This window comes from Netta rufina (genome assembly GCF_964035555.1).
Source record: "Netta rufina genome assembly, chromosome: 12".
Classification (NCBI taxonomy): domain Eukaryota; kingdom Metazoa; phylum Chordata; class Aves; order Anseriformes; family Anatidae; genus Netta; species Netta rufina.
This window is the reverse complement of record NC_140135.1, coordinates 7,743,143-7,767,407: the sequence shown is the minus strand read 5'-3', so window position 1 is coordinate 7,767,407 and position 24,265 is coordinate 7,743,143. Positions and strand designations below refer to the sequence as shown.

Here is a 24,265-nt window from a genome sequence, read left to right as displayed (position 1 = left end):
CGGCGGCCGCTGCGCCCCCTGGCGCGGCGGAGGGGCCCTGCCGGGGCGGCGCTGCCATGGCGGCGGCGGCGGTGGCGGCGGGGAAGGCGGCGGGCGCGGCCCACGGACACGGCGAGGGACGCGGCGGCGGCGGCGGCTTCCTGGGGCCGCGGGTGCCCGCTGAGGTGGAGGCGATGGCGCGGGGCGTGCAGGAGGTGGGCCACGACACCTTCCGCCGCCTCCTCAGAGGTACGGCCGGGCCGGGGGGGTCTGCAGCCGTCCCGGTGCCGTCCCGGTGCCGTCCCGGTGCCGTCCCTGCCACATAATCGCGGGGCGATCGGCGAAGCTGCCGGGAGCAAGGGGATGGGCTTGGGGCTCGCTGAGGGGAGATGAGGCTGCACGGCGCGGTGCGGGGCCGCCACCCCTCTGTGCACGTTCCTCCTGCTAACTTTCGGGCTGTTTCATCGCTTCAGTCAATAAAGGCTTAAAACAGCTGGTAGTTGTCTTTTTAAAAAGATTTGTCTCTAAGAAGTGTTGCTATGCAGGGTCAGAAAGGGAAATCCTGAATGCAGGAAATCCTGGATGCATCGCTCCCTGCAACAACTGCAAGCAATAAAGCTACAGATAGGCAGGGAAATTTGGGACAGAAGTAAATACAGATGGGGAACCAGGTTTGCTGTCCTGTGCAGGGAGAATGGAGACAGAAAGGCTGCATGGGTGCCAGGAAACCTGACCGTCCCCTAAGCCCCGCCGTGGGTTTCGGCCACCCCCGGGGTGTGCAGTGAGTGCTGCCTGCCCTAGGGGGAGCACACAGCCCTTCGCAACTGCAGCCAGGCCGTGCAGGTTCACCAGTGCCCGCAGATGGGCTCCCAGGGCCCTGCAGAAGCATCCAGGAGCCTTCTGCTCTCGCTGGGCTGGGATTCACAGCGTGCAGGACAGCAGTGTGCCCTTCCACGGACGGGCAGTATGAAGACGTGACAGATTTCAGCTGGCTGTGTCCAGATTGCGCTGGCACTTGCACCAAGTTGTCTTTTTGAGGCTGTTGGAGTCAATTTATCACTGAATAATAACTAATATATATATTAAAAAATGCTGTTTCATATGCCCACTCATTTAAAGACACAAAACCTGCATATAACAGTATCTGTAGGTGATGGTATCGTAGGCAGTGCTAAACTGCAAGTCTGTGGCCGCAGCATCCTGTAGGAGCAAGGGACTCTCAGCAGGGAGGCTCCGTTGGGACGAAGTACTCTGCACGTGATCCAGTGAACAGGCCTCAGTGGTGATCTGTGTTTGGCTTTTCCAGTGAATTGAATCTTCTTCCTTTTTTTCAAAGGCAGTTTCTTTGTCTTAGAGCAGAGCCTTTTCCAGACAGTGTGGAAAGCTTGGTGCTAGCACCCTGTCCATCCTAGCTAACCACTGACAAGTCTGCGCTGCAGATCGTGCTGTACACATTCAGCCAGCCACATGAGTGATCCAGGACTCACCACTGAATTTGATGTGCGTGTAAAAATGAGAAAAGCAAAGAAAATTTTTCATGAATAAGAAGACAGCAGTCAGTGGAACCCACACAATACCAAAAGGAAGGCTGACAGTTTACAACTTTTTTTTTAACCATATTAGTAAACTAATCTCTTAGTCTTGGCTTTTGGTAAGACTTGCTGGCCATTTTTAACTTCCATGTTTTATTCACAGCACTAAATATGACACATTATAAAAGACTACTCTAATTCCTCGATCCTGCAATGGGATCATGTCAGTAATGTCTTTTTTTAATCCACCATGGAGCTTCCTGTGGCTCCAGCAGTCCTTTGAGACCGATCAGAGTGCAGGACAGAGGCTGACGTGACAACAGAAATTTGTCATTTGTATAAGCCAGGTTGTATATGGAAAAAGAATGAATAACTGAGCGCTGAAGACTGAGATAAACTCACAGAAGTCTTAAGTGTGTAATATTGCTGTGTGTTAACAGTCGTTTCCTTCAAAGCTTGAATAAACTGGCAGTTGTGCTAACTATAAGACTTGAAGGTTTAGTTTTGCATTCTTGTTCATTTAATTGTTAGTCTCTGCTGATATTGCAAGACAAATTGTGAGAGATGTTAGAGAACAGTGTTGAATGGTTTACTCTCTAGTGCTATCTTGTGTATCACAGCTGTAGTTAGGCTGTAAGCAGACTGTATGTGAACAACATTGATGATAGAAGCTCACGTCAGATGTGAACTCATGAGCAATGAACTTTTTTTTTTCCATTATCCCATTGGAACCAAATTCCACAGTGAAATCATCTCCAATTTTAAAATGCAAAGGCTGAGTATGTTGAAGTTCTCTTGGTGAAGTGTTGCGAGACTGACCTTTGGTGGAAGATAATCAGATGTATTTACAGTTTGAGAGTTTGATACCAGGAAAAATGTCAGCATGCTGAGTCAAGTACAATCACAGACGTGCTTATGTTAATGTTCATGATCTCTGGGGCTTCCTCTTTCTAAAGGGATCTTGCGTTGCTTTCTTATTCACAGTCACCGTTAATGCATTGGAAGGAAAAGACTGCAAAGAATCTGTCAAGCTGATTGCAGAAAGCACTAATCTCTCAGAAGAGCAGCTTGCTTTCCTCATTTCTGGCATGTATACCCTTCTCCGAGAAGCTCTGAGACTCCCCTTATCGACTTTCAAACAAGAAGTAAGTTCTGGGCCTCGATAAGCTGACATTGTATGAATTACCATCTAAACCCTGTTTACCAGAGCGGGGAGCTCCACACAGAAATGTTGATCCAAGTTAGAGCAGTCAAAAGAAACTGCTAGAAATGTAGAGGTTATTTTTCTTGTTGTGTAGATTTACAGAAAAAAAAATATTTAAGCTATGGGAAAGAGATTCTTCTGTCTTTTTCTGCTGCAGCATCTTGTTTACTGTGCATGTTTATTTTCACTCTTAAATTAAAACCCCAGAAGAAACCACTGCAAAATGTCATTTCTCTGCCATCGACTCTCTCCCTTACCCTGTGTGTTCACACATTTTGTTTACACGTACAGACAACTATGAGAAATTGTCTGTCTTCGTAATTCTGCTTAGAGGAAGGTGCGTGCTATGGCCAGAACAACATAGTGGGAAATGGGAGAAAGTGCTACTTGTGCTTACACTATGGATGTTCTTTGTGAATATGCATACACCTGCCATAGTCCCAATCCCTATTTCTTCTTCATAGCTATTTTCTTCACTTTTTTGTTACCTTACACTTTTTCTTTTCTCATTTTATTTTTATGCGGATGAGCCACTTCTGACACCTCTCTCTAGTTTAAGAGACTGTTTTCATATCTGAAAACTTTCAGGAAACTCAGTGAAAATGTGTTTTTAATATGTAGAGCTTATCTTTTGCTGCTTCTTTCCTGTTGTCATAGTTTAAACAAGTTACTGCAAAGCACACATGAGAATAATGTCACATAACTACTCTAAAGAATAAGATATGTTACGGATAGCTATGTAAAAGAAATAGTAGGGATGCTGCTTTCAAAAATAAAGCTTTCCAAGAGATTTAGGCCTTTAGAAATAATTTCTCACAACTTAATGGAACACTTTCAGAAATTTTTCTCAATATGTAATGTGTCATTTCAAAACTACTGGCACTTGAGACTAAAACTTTTGGGTGGGAAATACTAAGCAAGTAAGCAATATTAATTTATTTGATAAGAAATCAGTTGTCATGCCTATATCCTGTAAAATTTTACCTTCCTTGTCTTTCTAGGTTTTTAAGGAAGACCTAAAGGAGCTCAGGTATGCCTGTTTTTTCCATCTGTTTTTTTTTTTTTTTTTTTTTTTTCACAACTTTTATGTAACTGCTACCCTAAATCAACTTTTTTACACAACAAACTTGGTATAGAAATTACCTGTAAATAACACACAATACATCTGTCGCCAAATGTCACATGAAGCCAAAGGAAAAAAACAGGTGTTGTGTAAGACTTGATTTAGCACTGAGCATGAGCAGTAAATTTCACATGCTGGGGAGATTGGTCTAATTTAGCCTGTAATGTAGGTTATGCAAATGTGAGTGACCTTCTCTTTGTCATCCCCACCTTGCCCTGCAATATGTTTTAACGTGTTTGGTAAGACAGCGATAACATTTCAGAAGCTAAGAAACTGCCCTACTTTTTTTTTCTTCTTTGAAAGGCCAATGATATAACATGCATGAAATCCTACCACCTTGTTCCGCTATGATCTCTCCTTCCAATTACCCTTCAAAGCATAACGTTTGTTACATTGACTACAGAGTCTGTTCAGAGTATCTCCGAATAGAAGTACATATCCTAAAAGCCAGACATCACATACTAATAATCTTTATAGGGTTTTCCCTGATTTCCATATCCAGTGGTAACAAGAGGATAACAGCAGTTTATGTTTTCATCTATAGAGAAACTCATGCACCAAGGCCCAAATGTTTTAAAATGTTAACTTCCTACAATTCTTTGCATTCTGATTACTACCTAGGAGATAAAGCTATGTTTCTAATTCTTTCTTTTCTCCTTATTTGTCCATTATCCTGCAAATCAGCTTCCTCCTCAGACTCTGTTCTGCAGAATCGTAAGCATAAGTTGCTTTACGAGCAACTTAAGGTTGTAAAAATTTGATGGATATCATCAGTGTCTAATTGGTGAGAGGTGTAATTGAGGCCATGGTGAAAGGTGCCTTGCTTGTTGATATAATTTTGTCTGCAGCTCAGTGCTAGAGTCTGCCCTTTCTTTTGTCTTGTGAGCTGAAATGCAAGCTGCTTCCTCTGGCACGTCACGGAGTTCACACCCAGGTTAAAGTAGGTCAGTAAGAAACTGATGACTTTCTTTTGACCCAGTGGGAGTTGGTGTATTTTGAGGTGCACACGGAATGTATTCAGTGTGATTAAGGAATAATGATGAACTCTAAAATCTCTGTGCCGAGTTCTTTTGGGGTGGATGAATATTCTTCTACTGAACAGTAGAGAAAGTAGGTATACAAGAGTGTCAGAAGTCACTGGCTGGGCTGGCTGTGTACACTGTGTCCAGAAATACAGGCTCCCGGGCCTCTGTCCTTGTCAGCTGACCGCACTTTAATGCCTTACTCTTTTGTATTTGTTCGCTTTTCTTACTTTATGGACTATTCATGGCCATATGAAGATGCTTTTTGGTCTGAATGATCTTTTCTCTCTCCTGTCTTGCTAAATCTTTTGTATTTTGTTGGTCTGGTTAATATGACTGACATAGCAACAATATTCAGGTAACTGCATTTGTGTTGCTTGCACTCACATGTTTTATGTGCTGCTCATCGTTGCTCATATGCTCCCATGATTCTCAGAGGTTATTTGAATTCTTCCAAACTTCCACCTCTGACAGTCTTTTTTTTCAAGTGAGTAGCTTTCTTTGCTTTGTGGATAAACTTTCAGAACAGCTCATTCTACTCCCAAGTTAGGGTACTCAGTAAATTTGTTAGCACCTTTGATTCCCATGGGAAATGTCATTTCCTATGTTTCCCAATGCAGTCGGGTCTGGTGGTGAAATACCTGCATGATTTAAGGCACCTACTAATTACAGTCAGACATTTATCCTTTTGCATTGACTCCTGTGTGTCATCCTGTGATCATGTGCACAAAGAACACGTGTAAGTAGTTGAACAGCAATGTCATGGCATTATTGGCACCCAGTGTTTGGGCAAGTATTTTGGATTTTAAGCCAGAAATTTTGCTCATTTCCTTTTTTTTTTTTTCTTTGGTCATGTCTTCTTTTAAGAGGATTGAGATCTGAGCCAGGTTACCTGTTTCAACTTCTCATGCATTCTATTCTGTTCCTTTCAGTGAAGCTGAAGATTGGCCTAGTTCCATCCACATAAAGTCTTGTAATTCTCAATTTCCTGGTGATGCAGCTGGTCTTGGCTTCTAGTTTTGTCAGAGACAGAGGCTGGGAGACATGCCCACTTGTGATTAATTAGATCGGTGCTACTGGTTTCACAGGGTTGTCATCCCATATCCCGTATTTTTTTGGCTTGACTGGCTGGCTCAGTCAGTAAGAATAAAAATCACACTAAATTGTGAGTGCTATTTTCTCCTTCCCTTCTCTGTATGTTTGATGAGTTTATGGCTCGGGCCAATAACATGGGATTGAGACATCCTTCCACCTTCTTCCTTGCCCTTTGAGTCCCATCCTCAGAATGTTCCTTTGAAAACTGATTACCACCTGTAGCTCAGGCCTTAGCTGTGCCATGTTCTGTGTCTGATCTGCTTAGGATGTGACTGGTCTAGTGTAAGCTGCTTGAGCCAGGAACAGAATTTGCAGCAAAATCACTAACTGCATAACAAAAATAATGCAGGCTCCAAGGTAGCAGTAATGCTTCTATTTTAGTAACACGTGCTCTTACGTTCAAGTAAGTGTTGTGATAGTTATCATAATAATCATATTACAACCCCCTTTCTCCAGCCATTCCACTATGTAGAGAGGCTATTTGGTCATCATCAGCATGGATTAATGATATGTTTGCACAGATAGTGTAGGTAATGTTTGCAGAAGTTGCCTTCTCTCTTCTGTTCTGAAAGACACATGCAGCTGGAAATCACTGTCTAGTCCCTCCTCCTCAATTTCCAGCTTGCCTCAGATAACTAGCTTACTAATACTACTATATGCAGTTTTATCCAAGTACCATTTTAAAACATGTTTCAACCCCACTTCTTCCTTTAAGGATTCAAACTCTAACAACTGCCATTTCATTTTCCCACTGTGTGAGTTGATGAGTTGATTTTTTTCCCATCATCAGACACTATAAGCCCTTTAGGACAGGTAACTTCTTTGTTTGCTTTGTCTTTGATAGACTGCTGTGTATCTCAAGGGATTGGTGAGTAATGTCTCAGGGCACTGATTCATGTTGAATGTTGGATTTAAGCGTGGCAGCTGAAACAGTTACTTCTTCCACTTGTTCAACTTGCCTCGCTGTAGGAGGTTACTGTCCCCATGGCAAAGGCAGCTGAATGGATAGTGTTTGCTCTGCAGTCTTTGCAGTTCATGGCCTGATACATTGAACTGAAAATCAACAGCAGCTTGTTTGTAAAGCAGCAGCAGCATCGGGGGAATGGTGAAGTGGTGGAGAGGCAAAAGGCAGATGGAGTGTGAATTATTATATTCAACTTGTTCTTAAAGTCCCAATAAATTTATGCTTGTCTTCCTCATGTTAAGTACACTCCTTTTGTAAGTACTCTTAGCTACAAGGACCTCTATTTTTACTTTTGAGGGAACAAGTCACTCTATCTTGTTTCCATTACACTTCAAGGTGAAAGTGAAACGTAAACGTATAGGTTTGGGATTTTTTAAAGCATTCATTGATGGTCTGACTTCTGCACTTGTCAGAGTGATCAGCAAAACTTTTCTTTAATGAGAGAAGTTAGGCAAATATGGGGTTCTTTTGAAACTAACTTACAATTCTTTGTAGGACAGGAGGATGTAGTACAGCTTTTAGGGTTCTTGTAAAAACGGTGGCTGTTATTCCGAGAGCCTAGACTGAATCAATACTGAAGTGCTTACGTAAGAACTGATGGCAATTTTAAGCAATGGAAGATGGAAAATGTTGACACTGTATTTGTGTTCTGCAATAGTTATTTTGTAGCTAAGCCCATTTATTTGTGGTTACAAAACACTTAACTGTTCTGTATTGCTCTTTCTTTAAGGATACCAGAAGAGTTCATCACGGACTTTTCCAGTGTTGTCTTTGGTAACAGGTTAGTATTTTCATGTATCATGCACTGGGCAACCCTGCTGGTTGACCAAGTCCCAGACCTGTTGAAGAAACAGCAATTCATGAGAACAAGATTTGCACAGTTATTTTGATTCTGTATGAACTTCTGTCCATCAGGTGTGGCAGTAAATAGCTTTCCTGGCATTTTCGTGATCATTGCCAGTCAATTTTTTATAATGTTCTATATCCTCTGTAAGGTGCATCGATACCTACAGATGAAAAATACGGTGCAGAATTAAGTGATTTTATCATCATTATCATTGCAAGTTAGAGCAAAAGTGAAAGACTTGCCTTGTTGACAGGAAAGCTACAAGCAGCCTTTTAAATGCTGTGGCTTGTGGAAGCTTTCTCAGATAGCATTTAATCAAGTGATAACGTACGGCTGAATTCACACTGGGCGCCTTGATGATACATACCAGATAGCAACTGCTCTACTAGCTGTTATTCATTTCACCAAGCAATATACCTCATTAGCTTCAGAGGGTGTACTAATCAAAAAGTTTCTTAAAAGGCTCTCTCTGCTGTTCCTTTTAGGACTTCCTTTTTGTTTTTCTGTACAGTTCTCTACTCAAATATATCTGTCTTCTTCTATATGTGGAAACTGCTTGATCTTAGTGCATATGCAAAGCTTTCCTCCTTGGGCGGTGAGGCAAATTTAACATTCTTAATTCTGTGTCCCCAGATCACTGACCTAGAGCTGCTTCACATATTCTTCATGGAATACTGATAGTTTTAGTTGTGGGATTTCAGTTACCCTCGCAAGAGTCTGAATGCTGCTACCAAAATTCAAAATATTTTTAATTTCTTTGCTTAAGATCTTGGCTTAAAAGTTACGGTTCTTGGAGTAAAAATAAATTCAGCCTTCTCATCTTTTCTCTGCTATTCTGTTTGAATTATAGGTGTTAAAGAATGCAAAATTCATGGTTGCAAAGTGGAAATATTGTTTGCAGTGGAGAAAAGATAAATTTAGATGTCATTTGAAGCATGCATGATTGTCTGTTTTCTACTGTGAAATCACGATGCTGGAAAATTTAGCTTTTTCTCATTTCAAAAGCTGTGATTATCCAGTGTAATCTTGCTCTGTGTTTTGAGACCAGAGAAGAGCACCTTGGATCTGATTTCTAGACAGATCTGCTTTTATCATCTTAAATGTAGCACTGAATCATACATATGCTTATTGAGTTGTAAATACATATGATTGTGATGGTAAGAGAAGGATCAGCATCTGATCAAAAATTCAGCATGAGCTAGATAACCCAGAAAAATCAATTTCAGAGGTTTTTGATACTTTTCCTGCCATCTTATCCTATTTTCGCCATTTTGTTCATTGAACAACTCTGAAGTGCTGGAAATTTAACATTCTTAATTCTGTGTCCCCATAGTTCCGTCAAACTACAGAGACTGAAAGGGAAGAGAAATTTGGCATGCTGGCACCATAAAGTAACTGCAAGAAAATAAAACTTTTTTTTTTTTTTTCAAGGGAAAGCATAGCCATATTTTGTCCCTCTTTGAATATTTATAGTAAATGTACTGTGTTTTTTTTTAATAGCATAGCTTTAGTTTCTACCACGAGTGGGCATTCTGCATGCCATCTGACAGTGTTTGACACATACCAGTTTATACTTTTCTCCCAGTTCAGTGGCCTGCTAGGCTACGTTGTTATCTGCATCTGAAACCATCCCAAATTTGTCTTCAGTTTTGATACTGTTAGGTCTGTTGCTGCTCCAAATTCTCTAACATTCCCTCTTCAATTGCTCTGCCACAACCTTTGGCAGGTGACATTCTTGTCAGCAGGTGTATCAGCCTTCCCAAGTGTAATTTGGATGTTCTCTAATTGATCCATATTGCTTTACTCTTTCTAACTTCTGTCTTATGCATTATGTGCTGACAATATATTGCAGCTGTTGGCACAGAGAGTTTCTGAAATGTAATTATATTCCTTTGGTGTTGGATACAAGGTTCATTGAGTTTCTTCTGCTCCATTTTGTTCTTCCTCTTAGAAACCGATAGCTTGATGTAGGGCCTATATAATTTCTGTATGTATGTTGGCCACTATGTGCATTCCGTCATCCTTACAGGATTCTTTCAGTTCAGTTGTGATCCTGTCCAAGCTGGAAGGGTGCTGACAGAAGCTGAAACTGAGCTATAAAAGTTGTGAGTCTTTCTGAGGAAATGGTATTGAAGTACAGTCGAGTTTAGCCACAGAATTGACATAATGATATTGAGAAATGTCATCTCTGTCTGGACATCACTGATTTTTCCCATCACTGCTAACTAGAACACCTTCCTGTCATCCCTGCTCATTATTTGCCCAAAATGCCGGTGTTGCACTGAATGAACTGTCCTCCACTGAAGGAAGCGGCAGCAGTCTGGCTATTTTTAGACAGTCCCCAAATTAAGCAATACTCTGGCAGCAACTCACCACTGAGGGAAAGGCCTGTTCTTATTGTCTAATCCTGCTAATGACCATTCCAGACTGGCTCCTGACGGTTGCACCCAGCTGTGGTGACCTACTTCTAGTAGTAGTACAGTGAGTAAGGACCAGCTGATCTCTTTTCTCTGCTTGTTACTTTGCCATACTATTAGGGATGTGTGTCACTTCTGCCCAGCACTCCCCCAAAAAAAGGATAAATTCCTTCTTATGTAGCAAAAGCACTATGCAAGAGTATTGGAGGATTTTAGCCTGTCTGTGTTTTGTACCTTATCAAATCACTAATCTTTCTCGGCAGTTTCTAAAGGCACCAGCTAACTTGCACACAAGAGGCTGAGTAGGGATGTTAGACTATCATTCCTACAGTCCTTGATTTGTTCAGAGAGGATTCCTTTCTGATGTAAAGACTGTAATTAGATTATGTCTAGCACCATGGATAAAGGATGTAACGTTTCTTATCCTGCCCTTAGCTGGAGTAGCTTTGAAATGTACTGTAAATAACTGCCAGAGACATGGGATGCTTAACAAAAAAAAGCAAAGAAAAAAATAAACCTATTTGGTAAGTAACACACAGGTCCAGACTAGCTCCCTAATGGACCAGTGGAATGATCTCATTCTGAAAGCATTTCTCTATGTATAGCTAAAAATGGATGGTTGTTATGTCTTTGTATCAGATTTGGCTTGTTTACTTACCCAGAGCTTAAGATGCTATTAAAATTTTAAAGACTGTCAACCGTCTGAAGTTTAATCAATGTCAACTGTATTTCCTCCCAGAAATAAACTGAGGCTTAATGAGCCTGATTCTTCCTGCAATGAGTAATAAAGGCAGGCTGGGCTTTCTTAAACACTAGTCTAGACAAAAGTCATGAAGGTGGTGCTGGGGCTGGCAGTGAACATCACATGAGGAATTTGGAATTTGTAAAGCATCCTGGATTAGTAAGAACCACTGTATGGTTTTTATTTTTAAGGTATGCTCCAGAATACACACTAATATCATTAGATTTAAAGCACTGCTGCTAGCTAATTCTAGATGCTTTCTGCTGAAGGAGCACAGTGAGCTTGTTCCAACTTTCTGGCTTGAGAAGGCATCTGTCTTCTGTTCCTGCATGGAGATTTATTTCCAGATCCCTTTCCATACCTCTTAGAGTTGCATGAGAATTGAAATAATAGATACGCCAGCCACCATGATGACTCTTACTAAACTCTATAATGACCTGACTTTACTGGAATTACACGGAGTAGCTTTGTCTCTCTCTCTCTCTTATTTTTTTTAATAAGAAAACAACAAACAGTGATGATATTTAAGCACAGGAAAATGGCTAATCTGAGCACAGCCATCTCAAATACACAAAACCACCCATTCAAACCTCTTGGGACACCTGTGCAGGTGACTGAGCACTGGAACAGGTTGCCCAGAGAGGTTGTGGAATCTCCCTCCTTGGAGGTACTCAAAATCTGTCTGAACGTGGTTCTGACCAACCTGCTGTAAGTAGTTCTGCTTGAGCAGGGGGTTAGACCAGATGACCTCCAGAGGTCCCTTCCAACCTCAACAACTCTGTGCCACCTCTCTAAATGAGTATAAATGGACAAGAGAAACAAGTTCCAGACAGGTTTGTTCTGGGGAATCTTATTTTACTTTCAGATATATTGTTGCTTTTACGAATTTGCATTGCAGTCTCCTGTTTCTGATTTACTCTGTAGGCGTCCTGTTTCTGAAGGCACAGCTCTGATACAAGGAAGTAGGCTGCCAAATGTCCAGGACTTCAAGTGGAGAGTGGATGTAGCTATATCCACAAGGTAAAAAAAGAGAACCCTGCATGACCACAGGAAAGATCTGTCCAAGGTTAAACTGACTTCTTGTGCTGCTTAAAATGTTAATAGTGTTAAAATGTATCTTGCTGTTAGGGATTTGCATGTAGCATGAAATGGCAAGATAAGGAGGGAATGTTTTGACCAGTGTGTAAGACAGTTTATATACAAAAGGTTATTGCTATTATGCAGACTTGCCAACAGGCTACTGTCTCTATCTTCTACTAATATTTTTTGATGCTGCGTATTTGTTACAAGCTCTAAAACTTGTGTGCTAGAAACATTTGACTCCAAGTTTGAGTCTCTCTTTTAATATTTTAAAACTTGATGGAGCTGATAAAACTCTGGTTCTCACTGATGATGGAAGCAGTTAGATGGATTGAGCCTCAAGCAGCCAGCCAAGCTCTCAGTTGTGCTGGAGTATGGGATGAAAATTGTCTCTTCAGTTCTCAAGTAGACTCTCATTTGTGTGTAGCACGCGTTAAATAAAAGGACTTATCATAACTCTCAAGTCTGCTGTAGACTCGACAGAGAGGCTTCAGAACAGCAGTGTCACACTGCCATAGTTATGCAATTGGTCATCGATCTGCCTGCTAGCTCCTTTCACAAAACAGGAATAAAGGCCTTTGTGATCATCCTGTCGGTGCCTGCAGTGAACAGCTTCTTGCCATCTGCCATGGCATAGGCAGCTAGGGGATGAATCTTTGGCTAGAGCCGAAGAGTCTTTCTGAAGCCAAGGAAAAAGGCTCCTAAGTGGAAATTCTGATGGCCACGAGCTTCTAGTTCAAGTGGCTCTCAGATGAGCAGTGCTGTAAGCCCCACACAGGTATCATGATGCAGAAAAATCTGCACCTATAAGAGAACAAAACGTACAGATAAACGTCCTCAGGCACAATGCTTGCAAGCTGCAGGCAAATCCTGTGATTGCTTTCCAAACAACACAGGAGCGAAGCATTATCCTTTTCTATTTTCCTTCCTCTTATTTTCCTTTCCAGTTAACCTCCCCTTGGGAATTCTTGTTTATCATCCAGCAACAGCCTCTGTGAAGAGGCATGGCTTCTGGCTGTAATGCCTGTCAGTACCTGAGCAGGTTTTGGCAGGATCTGTTGATGGAAACTGCACAAGAATGACTCATTTCCCCTCATTGGGTCATCAAGTAAAATAAAGAGCAACCCACAAATTTAGGATGGAGACTGGGAGAACTTATTTCCCCAAATGAGACAACAATTGAAATTACGAAGGGATGGAAATGGTTAATGCAACATAGGAAAATGCACAAAAAAAAGTGTGCATTAGTGCTAGCAGTAGCTGGTCAGCTCTTATCCCTATCACAGTTCCACTAAACTGACAGTTATGTAAAATGAAAATGCTCCTAAGCTTGCCATTAAACTATTGACGTTTTTTTAGTCTCAATACTGAGGTAAATTGGAGAGTCTTCTGTGTTTATGAGTTTCCAACCAGCCAGGTACGTGACTCTGTAATAGAAATTACTCATGTGTTCTATGTAAAGCCTGTATGAACATCTTAAATGGTTAGCCTACAATGCTATACTCGTCATGCTGCCGCTGTCTATTGTTGTAGTGCTAATAATGTAAATAATTTCAGTTCACTGGCCCGTGCACTTCAACCATCCATTTTAATGCTGATGAAGCTTTCAGATGGGACAGCTCATCGCTTTGAAGTAAGTCTGATTGCCGCAATAAATAGAAAAGAAACCACTTAAAGTTCTTTTTAGAAAGCTGAATTACTATTTAAAACCTTAAAGCTTTTGTAAACAATGCATTGTCGTTGGTTGGTTTGTTCTTTCCTCCATGTTCGGTGTTACCACATACAACACATAACTGAATGCCAACTAAAATCATTTTGTACCTTGTTCCTACTCAAATTTTGCTGCAAATTCGTTTGGTAGAAGAATGTTATACTGAAAAGCACTGTTGCATAATACCTGGTTTGGTTAAAAATTACAGTTTAGATATCAACTCTAACCTTCAGACCTGATGATGGCTTTTGAGAGGAGAAAAATTAGTGTGTAGTTTATATAATATATGGTGCACTACTAAACCTCCTACCTGGTGAAACATTCTCTTCTGTGGCAGAGGTAGTCTTGTTTTCTTCAGATCTTGCTGCTAGAAAGTGAAAAAACTTCTTTGCTTTTTACCTCAGAATTAGTCAGTGGCAGCATTTATGACTCTGTACGTAATTGCTTGCCAGAAAATGGCATAAACCCTTCCATAATTCTAACCTTTGAAAAGGAATGCTATTTGTTCTATAAATAACGTGGTAGTGCATGCAGGATTTCAGTGCACAACAGGCGTTGTTACATTTGAACTCTTTAAAGATTTTGGCTTCAGTTCATGCATTAGTAGTAGTCTGGAGGAAGCACCAAAGCACAGAGGGCTGAAAGAGGTGGAGTGGTATCAGTGTTACGTTTCGCCAGAAGACAGCTGTTGAGGAAGGCATAAATTTTGTGCTACATTGCAAAGTGTTGGGGTGTCACTTCACAGAAGGTCAAATTCACTTCTCTGTGGATAGTCCTTCTTAGAGCAGCCTGTAGCCCTGACTGAGGTCTTCCATGGAACTTAAGTGATGCCAGGGACTTCAGGTTAACTCTTTACAGCATGGTGAATTTCACTTAAGAGAATAAAAACTAGCATGTACTTTTAACTGTTTTGATTTGGGTCTTTGTTTCCGTTTAATGTCAAGTCTTGATGGCATGATTCGTGGGGTGTTTTGGTTTGGGAAATTTTTGTTGTTCTGGTTTGATTTTGTTGTTGTTTTGTTTGTTTAAGTCTGCAGAAGACACATTGCTGGAGCTATTCTGCAGTGGGGATGTGCTGCTATGCCTGTCCAGTGCATGCAGAAGCACAGATAGCTGATAGCAAACAGTATGCCTTCCTCTTAAAATCAGCATTTTGCTGCTGCTTAGACCTGAATACCAAAGATCTGTCTGTAAACAGGATTTCTGTATCTGATGAGCGGTCTTCACACAGACACTTTTTGAGATAAACTTGTGTTTTGATTTGATACCATATGCAAGTAAACACAGTCCTCACCTCTTCAGTTTCCTTTCATTCCAACATGTACTGAATGTCCCCTTAACTAACAGGGCTTATGTAAGGTGATAAGTCCCAAAGATAATTCCATTATGAACAATTTTAAAATGTACATGCCAGAGGGAGAAGTTGCACTGTTTGGTCTCCTGTTTTTTGTTTTTGTTTTGTTTTTTTCTTTGGGCTTTTTTTTTTTTTTTTTTTGTCTAAGCACACTAGTTTCTGATTTCAAGTTTTCATTTCAAGTTTCGTGGTATATATGTCAAAAATGCATTTTATACATTTCTGATACATATGGGAATTGTAAATCAGATGCTGGATTCCTGTCACATAATTGATATCTGTGCTACAGTGGGTAGGATGACAAAGGAGTCTGTGCCTTCAGTGTAGACAAAGTAAAGCAAATTAGCCAGTGCTCTGCAGAGCAGCCTGGGACTGTACCCACGCAAGCACATCTGTCCCACCAGTCTGTGCCTGTGTTCAGATGCATTCTCAGAAGGGTCTTAAATGCACTAAATAGACTTCCATCCATTTGGCTTGAAATGTTAAAGGAAAATCCGTTAGTCTTCTGCCTTCTCCCGCTCCTCCAAATGATGAATCTCATGCAATGAAATAACGACCATGGGCACCATTGGTGCCTGATCCACAGAGAGCAGACATTGCCCTTCCATAACCTGATTTTACCTCTTGGCCTTTGAAAAGCTGATCTCCTTAACTTGGAAGCTTGTGCATAAACAAATGCCTGCTGTCCACTTGTCCGGTTAGTTTTGCAGCATTTACAATGCTGAATTGCAGCACATAGCTTTTGCTGTCTAAGGCTGTCCTCTTTTTGAAGATGTTATCTCATTAGCTTCATAATAGGCTCATTTATGAAACTGACTGTAAACTTGCAGTCAGTGTAGACAACCATAAGGCCTCTTCTGTGTTTGAGCAGTTAGTCACCATTAATCCCTTGTAAAACTGCATTTTAACCAGGACTAGGTGGCAAGATAAGGAAATACACTATTCAGTTTGAATGTAAAGCTGTTGTCTGCTCATTAGTTAAATAGTCTTTTTGTGGTAATACCCCATAAGTGACACTATAATTCTTTCGACTCCTCTCTACCACCTCATGTCTTTATCATGATGCAAGTGTTTAGCTGAGTTAATCTGAAACTCAAGGCCTCTTGTTTTGGATGTGCTATTTGCAAACTGAAGATACATCAAGACCCACATAAAAGTCCAGGCTCAAAGAATTTGGATTTGAGACCTGTAAGAACCTTGGAAGTCATGTTCATGTAGTAGTTGCTTCAAAGAAGATTAAATCTAGTTTGATCTTCTGTTCTCTGCTAGTTGGCACCCACAAAACCCCATCAATTTGGCATATCAAGATAACAGGAAAGTTGAGTCTGAGATACAACACATCTGAAAATGTCTGGTATAGAATCAAGGAGTTGTAACTACAACATAACTGGATTTTTATACCCTGAGCATTGCCTCACACAGCTCTTGGATCATTTCAAAAGGAAATTCACCCAAATAATCAGAATTGTTATGGTTGTGACCATGCTGTAAATATAACTTTGTGGAGAGGGTGACAGGGCAGCACCTGTTTGCGTAGGTTAATTATTTTGAATTTAATTAACTACTTTGAAAATTTTAACCTCACAGTGAAAGAGGAATTTGATGGCCACAGTTCTTTCGTTGACACGTTGCTATAGCCTGAAAAAGTATATGGTCTGCTGTTCCCTTCTGACTTTGACAGCAGTGGAGACTTGGGGCAGGTCCTTAGTTAACTTAGCAAATGTTTTTTGTGCATGGTTTTCTGTGCTGCTTTACTACACTGATCCAGTTCCATAAGTTGATGGTGAAGAGATTTTTAACGACAAATTTTTCTTCCTTCTGAAAAAAAATTCTCACCCAGTAGTAGCCCTTGCCTGCTTTCAGCAATGTATATTAGTTCACAGTCTTCTTTGCTCTTGAGGTTGCTGCTGAATCTCTTTCTTGGTTAGAGGCTTGATTCCTTTCTCCTGCAAATTTGGACAAGGAAAATATCTGGAATATTTCCTTTCTCACATCATATAGTATAGAAAACGTACTGTGTAGGTGTTATTTGATTTTTTTTTCTGCTCTTCTCCTCTTTATAAAAAGAGGAATTATAAAAGATGATTTATTTGAATTAATTTTATTAACCTCAAATCCTTTGTCTTAAGTCTAAATAAAAAAAAAGCTGAGAGATTGGGCTGCTGCTGTGGAATGTTCCCTATCCATAGGCATGCCCTATGCAAAGTTCCTAACCTGAGTCACATTTTCTAACCTAAGTGTTCTGTTTCAGGTGCCAGTTGCAAAGTTTCAGGAGCTGAGATACAATGTTGCCCTTATACTGAAGGAAATGAATGATTTGGAGAAAAGAAGCATATTGAAGATACAGGACTGAACATTTCTAAATCAAGAGTTTACAGAACAGATCTGAAATCCTCAGTGAATTTCGTGAATGGTAAAGCAGAGGACCATCACCACTTTGCCTGTCTGAAGTGCAATGTAGCATTTATGTCAGTTGTAAATATTTTTTCAATTCAAGTGTTAAAAGCACAAGCTCTTTTCTTAAGACTTAAAAACAAAAAATATATTGATGGAAAAAGTATAATCCTATTTGCGACCATTTTTGCATGATTCATCAAAACATTTTTAAATAACTGTCTTAATAGATGTAAGAACCATTTCTTCCTGATTATGATTCATCACTCTAATTATTTTTGAAAGCCTGCTCCCAGAAGCCCCATCAATGTGTATCAGAAGAAAGCCCTGCAATGTCTCAAATAAAAAAAATTTAAAATAATAAAAAAAAAGCAACCCACTGCTGTGCTGTAGTACAACAAATGTGAAATTGATTGAGTTTGGCATAAGTAAAATTGCTGTCTGCCTTCTTGGTGACTCAGGTATAGGTACAGATATTTAAAAGCTAATTTTGAAGAAAATTGTAAGCCTGGGGACCAAGAAAGAAGTATGGATTGAACTTCTAAAACTAATTCCATGGAACTGAAGAAGTGGAAGGTGCAATGCAAGTCTGCCAGGTTGACAAGTATGGGACAAACAGTAGTAATCTCTCTAAGTGGGAATGCCTGCCTTAGCTCATGCATTTCCTGTCTTCAATGTGAACTGAATCGTCTGACTCATTACAGGGCAGAAACCTCTGGCCTGAGATGGTAGCAAACAGCAGAAGGCAGCAGCATGGTAGACCACTACAGCTGATATACTCGTTAGTAGTGCAAGTCAGAACACAGGATGAGGATGAAGGTGACAGGTACGAGGATATTCAAGCACCCAAGTCAAAAAAACAGTTAAGCACAGGCTGAAGGTTCTTTTGCCCCATGCGTAAAGCTTTGAGGAATTCTGTTAATTTGAAGCATATGTTTGAAATCTCATTTAAACTCAAGGGGACCACAAATATTACCGGAAGGGTTTTGCCAAGAAGGGATGCATTCCTGAATCAGTGGCTGAAAGTTTTCCCCCAGGAGCAAAGACATGAAGGCTGAGCAACAGCCAAACAGCAGAGCTGATGGGCCCTACAAATACAGGATTTATCCGGCTGTCAGAGGTAATCTAGAACACATATGCTGCTACCAGTGTTGAGCAATGGCTTAACCTAGCTGCTTGCTGGGTTTCTATATAAGTGGTGCCACCCATACTTCTCCTTCCCATGTTGTGTGAGTGTAGAACTCACCTTTATCACCCTCATTCCTTGCAGAAAACTACTGAAATTAAAATTATGGATCTGGGAGGCCTTTTACACTTCAACAGGTGTTTGCAGGAAAGGACGAGTTGGTCTTGGATTTTAAGAATCACAACAGGCATAAAACTTCAGTGTTACACTTTTTAAGAGGAGACTTGTTTGGTGGCAGTCCATACCAATCTACAGACAGATGAATAGCTGCAAGACAAAGCTTTTCAAACCTATGCATGAAAGCGTCCTGTAGTTTCAAGCAATAAACTGGTCAGCCATGATTTTTAACTGTTAAAAAGCTGCATGTCCTATTTGCTCTTTGTAGGGGACCCATCAACTTACAGTATGGTTTGATCCATATTATTAACTATTATGTTTAGCTCACAGCAAAGCAAATAAAAATTAGCTTCTCTAACTTCAAGAGGTCTGTATATTGCATTAATTTGATGTTTTGGTTTTGCTTTGTGAAGTTTGTTCATCTTACTGGAATTCCATTATCACGAAGTGTGAAACAAAACATATGTTCTTATGTTCCTTGTTATAACTTTTCCCTTCTAAATGTTTATCTTTATGTGGTTTTAAGCTAGAAAGGTATCTCAGCTGAGACCATTAATGAAGCCTTTTGTGACAAATGGAACACTGCATGGGTGTCTAACATCTTCTGTTGCTCAAGACATTTTTCACTGGTCAGCATAGAAGAATCCATAAATATGCTTACCTTCGAGACAGAACGTATTCATTCAGTGGTTATGTAACAGCAGGTGCATGTGTTTCCCAGAAATGGAAGGGCTTCCTGACTATTTTCCACGTGTTCTCTGGAAGGGCTAATGGACCTCTTAGTCTCAGGTTGACACACATTAAGCATCGTGTTACTGTTATTGGTGGTTTACTGTGCACACTGACAGGAGCTTAAACACTTGGGTTTTTATTTCTTACTTGCAAAAAGAGTTCATTTGGGCTCTGCTTTTGACAGATAAGCTTTTCAGTAAAACAGTTCAGTTTTCACCAAAATGGCTAGTGGGAATGGCTGTCAGATAGTTCCTCAGTTTTGATAAAATGAGCCTTCCAATTGGTGAGTTATTCATTAAATATTTGTTTGGCATTGAAATATCTTCTTGCTTCAGTATTAAAATACTCTGGAATTTGAATTCCATTGAACTTGTGACTATAGTCTTTTCATTTCAATACAGAATAAAAGTAACCTTCTAAGAGTCTGGATATGTCTGAACAGAACTGATTTTACCCAGCTCACTCTAGGTTTGGTTATGCTTAGGGACACATTGCGAGTCCCTCTTTCAGTATCACACAGTGAAAGATACAGCTGGAATGGGATGCTCACTGTTTGAGTCCCGAAGTCTTGTCAAGCCAATCGCTAGTCAGCCATCAATTAGGAAGCTGGCAGGTTTGCATGAGAAGGGCGCTGCTTTTCTTACTACACAATGTTCACGGATCAATAGGTAACAAGGACTTGTACAAGTTCTACTAGCACTTGTCCCTGAAAAACAAACCCCAGTGATACACTTGCTTTCTCTATTTGATGGTGCCATGCATTTATTTAATCTGGCTAATGTGTTTGTGAATGTCTTAATCCTAGTGATTTTCTAACCATGACATGTGAACATAAATTCCCTCATCATTACTCCCTTTCTTTCATTTCCTTTATGGCACATGGAACATTACACTTTTTCTTTCAAGATTAACGTGTCAAAACATTCAAACTAGAACTTGAGTTTGATTGTTTTTCAATGTAAATAATTTGTATATGGTAACAGAGACACCCAGTGCATGGAGGAGTAGGCATAGTAGGCAGAACGTAAAATGAGAGTTAAAGATAATTGCTAGAAATTGTCCAGAGATTCAGGAGCAAAATAACACAGAAAAAAACACGTCTTCACTTCCTGTTCTCTACCTAACCATAAGTTAGTGCAGCTTCCTGACTTTGGGTTTTAATTGACTCAACTCCATGGGCCATCTGTCCAAATCTCTTCTCACCTACAGACTGTTAGTGTGAAGCACCTGAGTAGAAAAAGCCATCTGGGGCTTTGTTATGTGACTTAACATTCCTACTCCCAGTGGAGAAGCTTCATCAGGATGAGTAGCATGTCAGAATTTCAGACGTGGTTAGTTGTGTTCATGAGGGGAAAGGAACAGGATTGTTCACTGGTTTTGTGGTCTCTAAGTGTGATGCAGATTATAGCTCCCAAAGAAGACTGAAGAATGTAGTCATGCTCTCATGCTGTCTGTTACGCCAGCCATTATCTGCTGGAAGAAGATCAGTATTGTGCTCGTTGTCATTAAAAGGAAGAAATTAAACCTCCCTTTGTAGAAAAATCATACAAGAGAGATGTGCTTTTGCAGAGTGAGTCACCTCCTAGCTTTAACTTCTTCTGTTTAAGTGAAGGATAAATCAGTTCTTGATCTCATGAACAATGCAGGTAGGTAGGGTTTGCCTTCCTTTTTTTTTCCCCCCTTTATAATCAAATACATTTCATGACCCACTGCTGCTCCAAATCCATCAACACATGAACGTAAGACAACTCCATGCTTTCAGAATGTTACATAACCCCCCCCCCAAAAAAAAAAAAAAAAACACAAAGCAAAACAAAAAACCAGCATATCCAGATTGAGTATGTACAATCAGTTTATACAGCTGTTTTTGCTAAAGCAGTCTTTGCAGAATTGGGCAGGTTGTCAGAACCATGCATTGTGTAGTTGTACTGGTGAAAAGTGAAGTAGTATCTTGGCTTTAAAACACTTAAGTTAGCGAGCGTAAGGTTCACTCTGTACCTGTCACACCCCACACAGTACTAACGTTTACCAAACATCACGCACAGCAGGAACTGGCAGAGGCAGAGCCAGCTGGTTTCCTCCCCAAGAAGTCACAGAGCTGGTGCCCATAAGCCATCCACCATAAGGTCTTAACAGTTTTTTGGCTTTGGTCTGTGATTCTATGATCCACATAAGCATACAGCCTCTACCACTGCAACAGCTCACAAGCCCCAGCTGCCCTTTTCTCTTGCAATATTTCAGCTACGTCCCTACTGGTGTAAGAGAATTCCCAGAGGTACATTGCACAGTGCTTTTTTGAGACTCATTTTAGTCCCAAGTGATCAGACTGTCAGCTAGCCCCATGGACGCTTTCCTATGCTGTAAATAGAATCTGTGGAAGTTCCTTTCAGAGCACAAATCCTGATTACATTTTCAGTGATAATCTATTTTCATTCCCTATCTTGAATTCACGTGCTGCTAGAAAACCTCCCTTTATTCCACAATTGTTATCTCTTTAAAAGTGTCTGCTATGTAACTATGTAAATACTGTTGGCGTATGCCTGATAGAGAGATTGTCATTGCATTGCTACTGGTAACCAGTGGTTATGTCACTTTCCCTCGCTTGAATAGGCTTTGACTCATAGTGGTTTTCAGGACAATGGTTATAAAATAACACACTGAGGGGTTGCCGAGTCTATAGTTTTGCAATGGAGACAACTGTCAACCTCAAGACTACAAAAACACATTTTTTCCATTTTTTTTTCTTTTTGTTAAGGATTTTGTTCTTTTATAGCACAAGGTTTTTTTTGCACAGAAGTTGGAAAACAAATTGTCTATGTCCTGTTAGACAGACTGAGTTTGGTGGGGAAAACCCACACTTCTGAGCACGTGCCAACTCTTCCTAATTGTTCTGAAGCATTGCCTAACTGAAACTATAAGTACTTCAGTTGTCCTTTCTTTGAATTATTTGATGCCAGGCTGTGCTGTTCTTTGGATTATTGCCTGACTTAACCAACAGGAGAAAGAATTACTGAAACCAGTGATTTTCAATTAAACTTTTTCTAATGAAAGGACTTACCTGGCAACTTTAAGGAATATACATACATATATATATATATATATATATATATATATTCAAGAGCCAGAGGAACAGAAACCAAATTTTTGGCAGGTGCAAAAGAGTCTTATTATCACAGGAATCAAAGATGACCACAGGGTCTGATGGCTGGCTTTCAATATAAGCTTAAAGACTGCCAGCACATAGGCATCACAAGACTAGCTCTCATTATTAATATACAATCTATGCTATTAAGATTTAAGATCCCGAATTTAAGTGGCTTTAAATTACTTTTTCACTTCGTCTGAATTTTCTTAAGCATCCTCTCTGAACAGGGACTTACAAAAGTCAGGTTGACCTTTCCCTCCTTCTATTTTTTTGTCCCATCCATTTGACCCCCTCAGGACACAGCTTGTCCCTTAATACCTGCTTACCTCATACACTCCAGGCTGGGGAGTCCAGATGCTTCTGTAAGTAAGAAATGAGAAATTAATTCAGCTCTTCAGCTTTGTGAGGAGGCTAATAGTATCAGTAATAGGATATTCTCAGAAATTTCAAAGTCTCCAGGAGATTAAAGCATTGTGAAAAATGGCCAATATTTTTAGAGCATATACATGCATACATGCATCCTGGACATTTATAGAAACTCTGACCATAAATCTGTGTAAAACTGCAAGCAAAAACAATCAGACAACTAATTTCAAAGCAACTGCTCCTATTCTACGGCAGTGCAGGGCATTTTCTCCTTACACTCTGTTTTGCATGGAGTTATACAACTAGTGCCAGCCTTTCATACAATGAAAACCGCTGGGTATGTGCAGGTTGAAGCAGCCAACGCAGCAAGTCTTGAATAAAAGAAACATACCCTAAGAGCTGTGGGGTTTGTTGTTGTCATTTTTATTTTTTTTACACACAGAACTCAGTATGGCCAGATGTACATCTACAAAATATCCCACTGCAACACCAGACAAACCTAGCATTTCACTCTTGTGTGGTGCCTGCGTTTCCTACCAGCATGGCTAGCTGGCATCAAAACGGAATCATTAAGGTTGGAAAAGACCTCAAAAATCATTTGGTCCAACTTTCATCATACCACCAACATCACCCGCTAAACCACGTCCCTAAGCACCACATCCAACCTTTCCTTTCCAACACCCCTTAGGGACGGTGACTCCACCACCTCCCTGGGCACCCCGTCCCAACGCCTGACTGCTCTTTCTGAGAAGAAACATCTCAGAAATTCCTACCTAAACCTCCCCTGGCGCAACTTGAGGCCGTTCCCCTTACTCCTACCACTAGTTACCTGTGAGAAGATGCCGCCCCCCAGCTCCCCACACCTCCCTTCCAGGTACTCGCAGAGAGCAATGAGGTCTCCCCTGAGCCTCCCCTTCCCCGACCTGACCCTCCGGCTCCCTCAGCCGCCCGGATTCACCTCAGGGGCGCGACGCCACCTCAGGGGAGCGACGCCCCGCGCGCCCTCACAGCCCGAGCGGAGCCACCACAGCGCTCGGCGCTTCCCGGGTTCCCTGGGGGCGGGCATTTCCCCCCCTCAGGCACCACAACGAGCCCAGCCGAGGGGCTCGACCCCCTCAGCGCCCAGAGGCGGGCGTCTCCCCCCTTCCCCTCGGTAGCAGCGGCGGTTACAAAACCGCCCGGTTTTATAACACCCCGCGGGCGCCGCCCAATGAGCTGGGGCTCTGCGCATCATGTGGCCGCCCTTATATAAGCG

At 41.0% G+C, this 24,265-nt stretch overlaps 1 protein-coding gene and 1 long non-coding RNA gene across 2 annotated transcripts; one reads left to right on the top strand and one right to left on the bottom strand.

Moving 5' to 3' along the window:
- Nucleotides 1-37: 37 nt before the first annotated feature.
- COMMD5 (COMM domain containing 5) lies at nucleotides 38-19,795 on the top strand. The gene is made up of 7 exons (XM_084294382.1): nucleotides 38-228; nucleotides 2,496-2,656; nucleotides 3,717-3,745; nucleotides 7,650-7,700; nucleotides 11,850-11,945; nucleotides 13,563-13,638; nucleotides 17,322-19,795. Exons 1-7 carry the CDS (start codon nucleotides 57-59, stop codon nucleotides 17,421-17,423), a joined length of 687 nt encoding a protein of 228 aa, XP_084150508.1. The 5' UTR covers nucleotides 38-56; the 3' UTR covers nucleotides 17,424-19,795.
- On the bottom strand, nucleotides 7,694-24,094 carry LOC311214012. Its single transcript, XR_014618814.1, has 3 exons — nucleotides 23,969-24,094; nucleotides 22,971-23,004; nucleotides 7,694-7,758 (listed from the first exon to the last, which is right to left on the bottom strand). It is a non-coding gene; the product is annotated as an uncharacterized lncRNA (long non-coding RNA).
- Nucleotides 24,095-24,265: the final 171 nt, after the last annotated feature.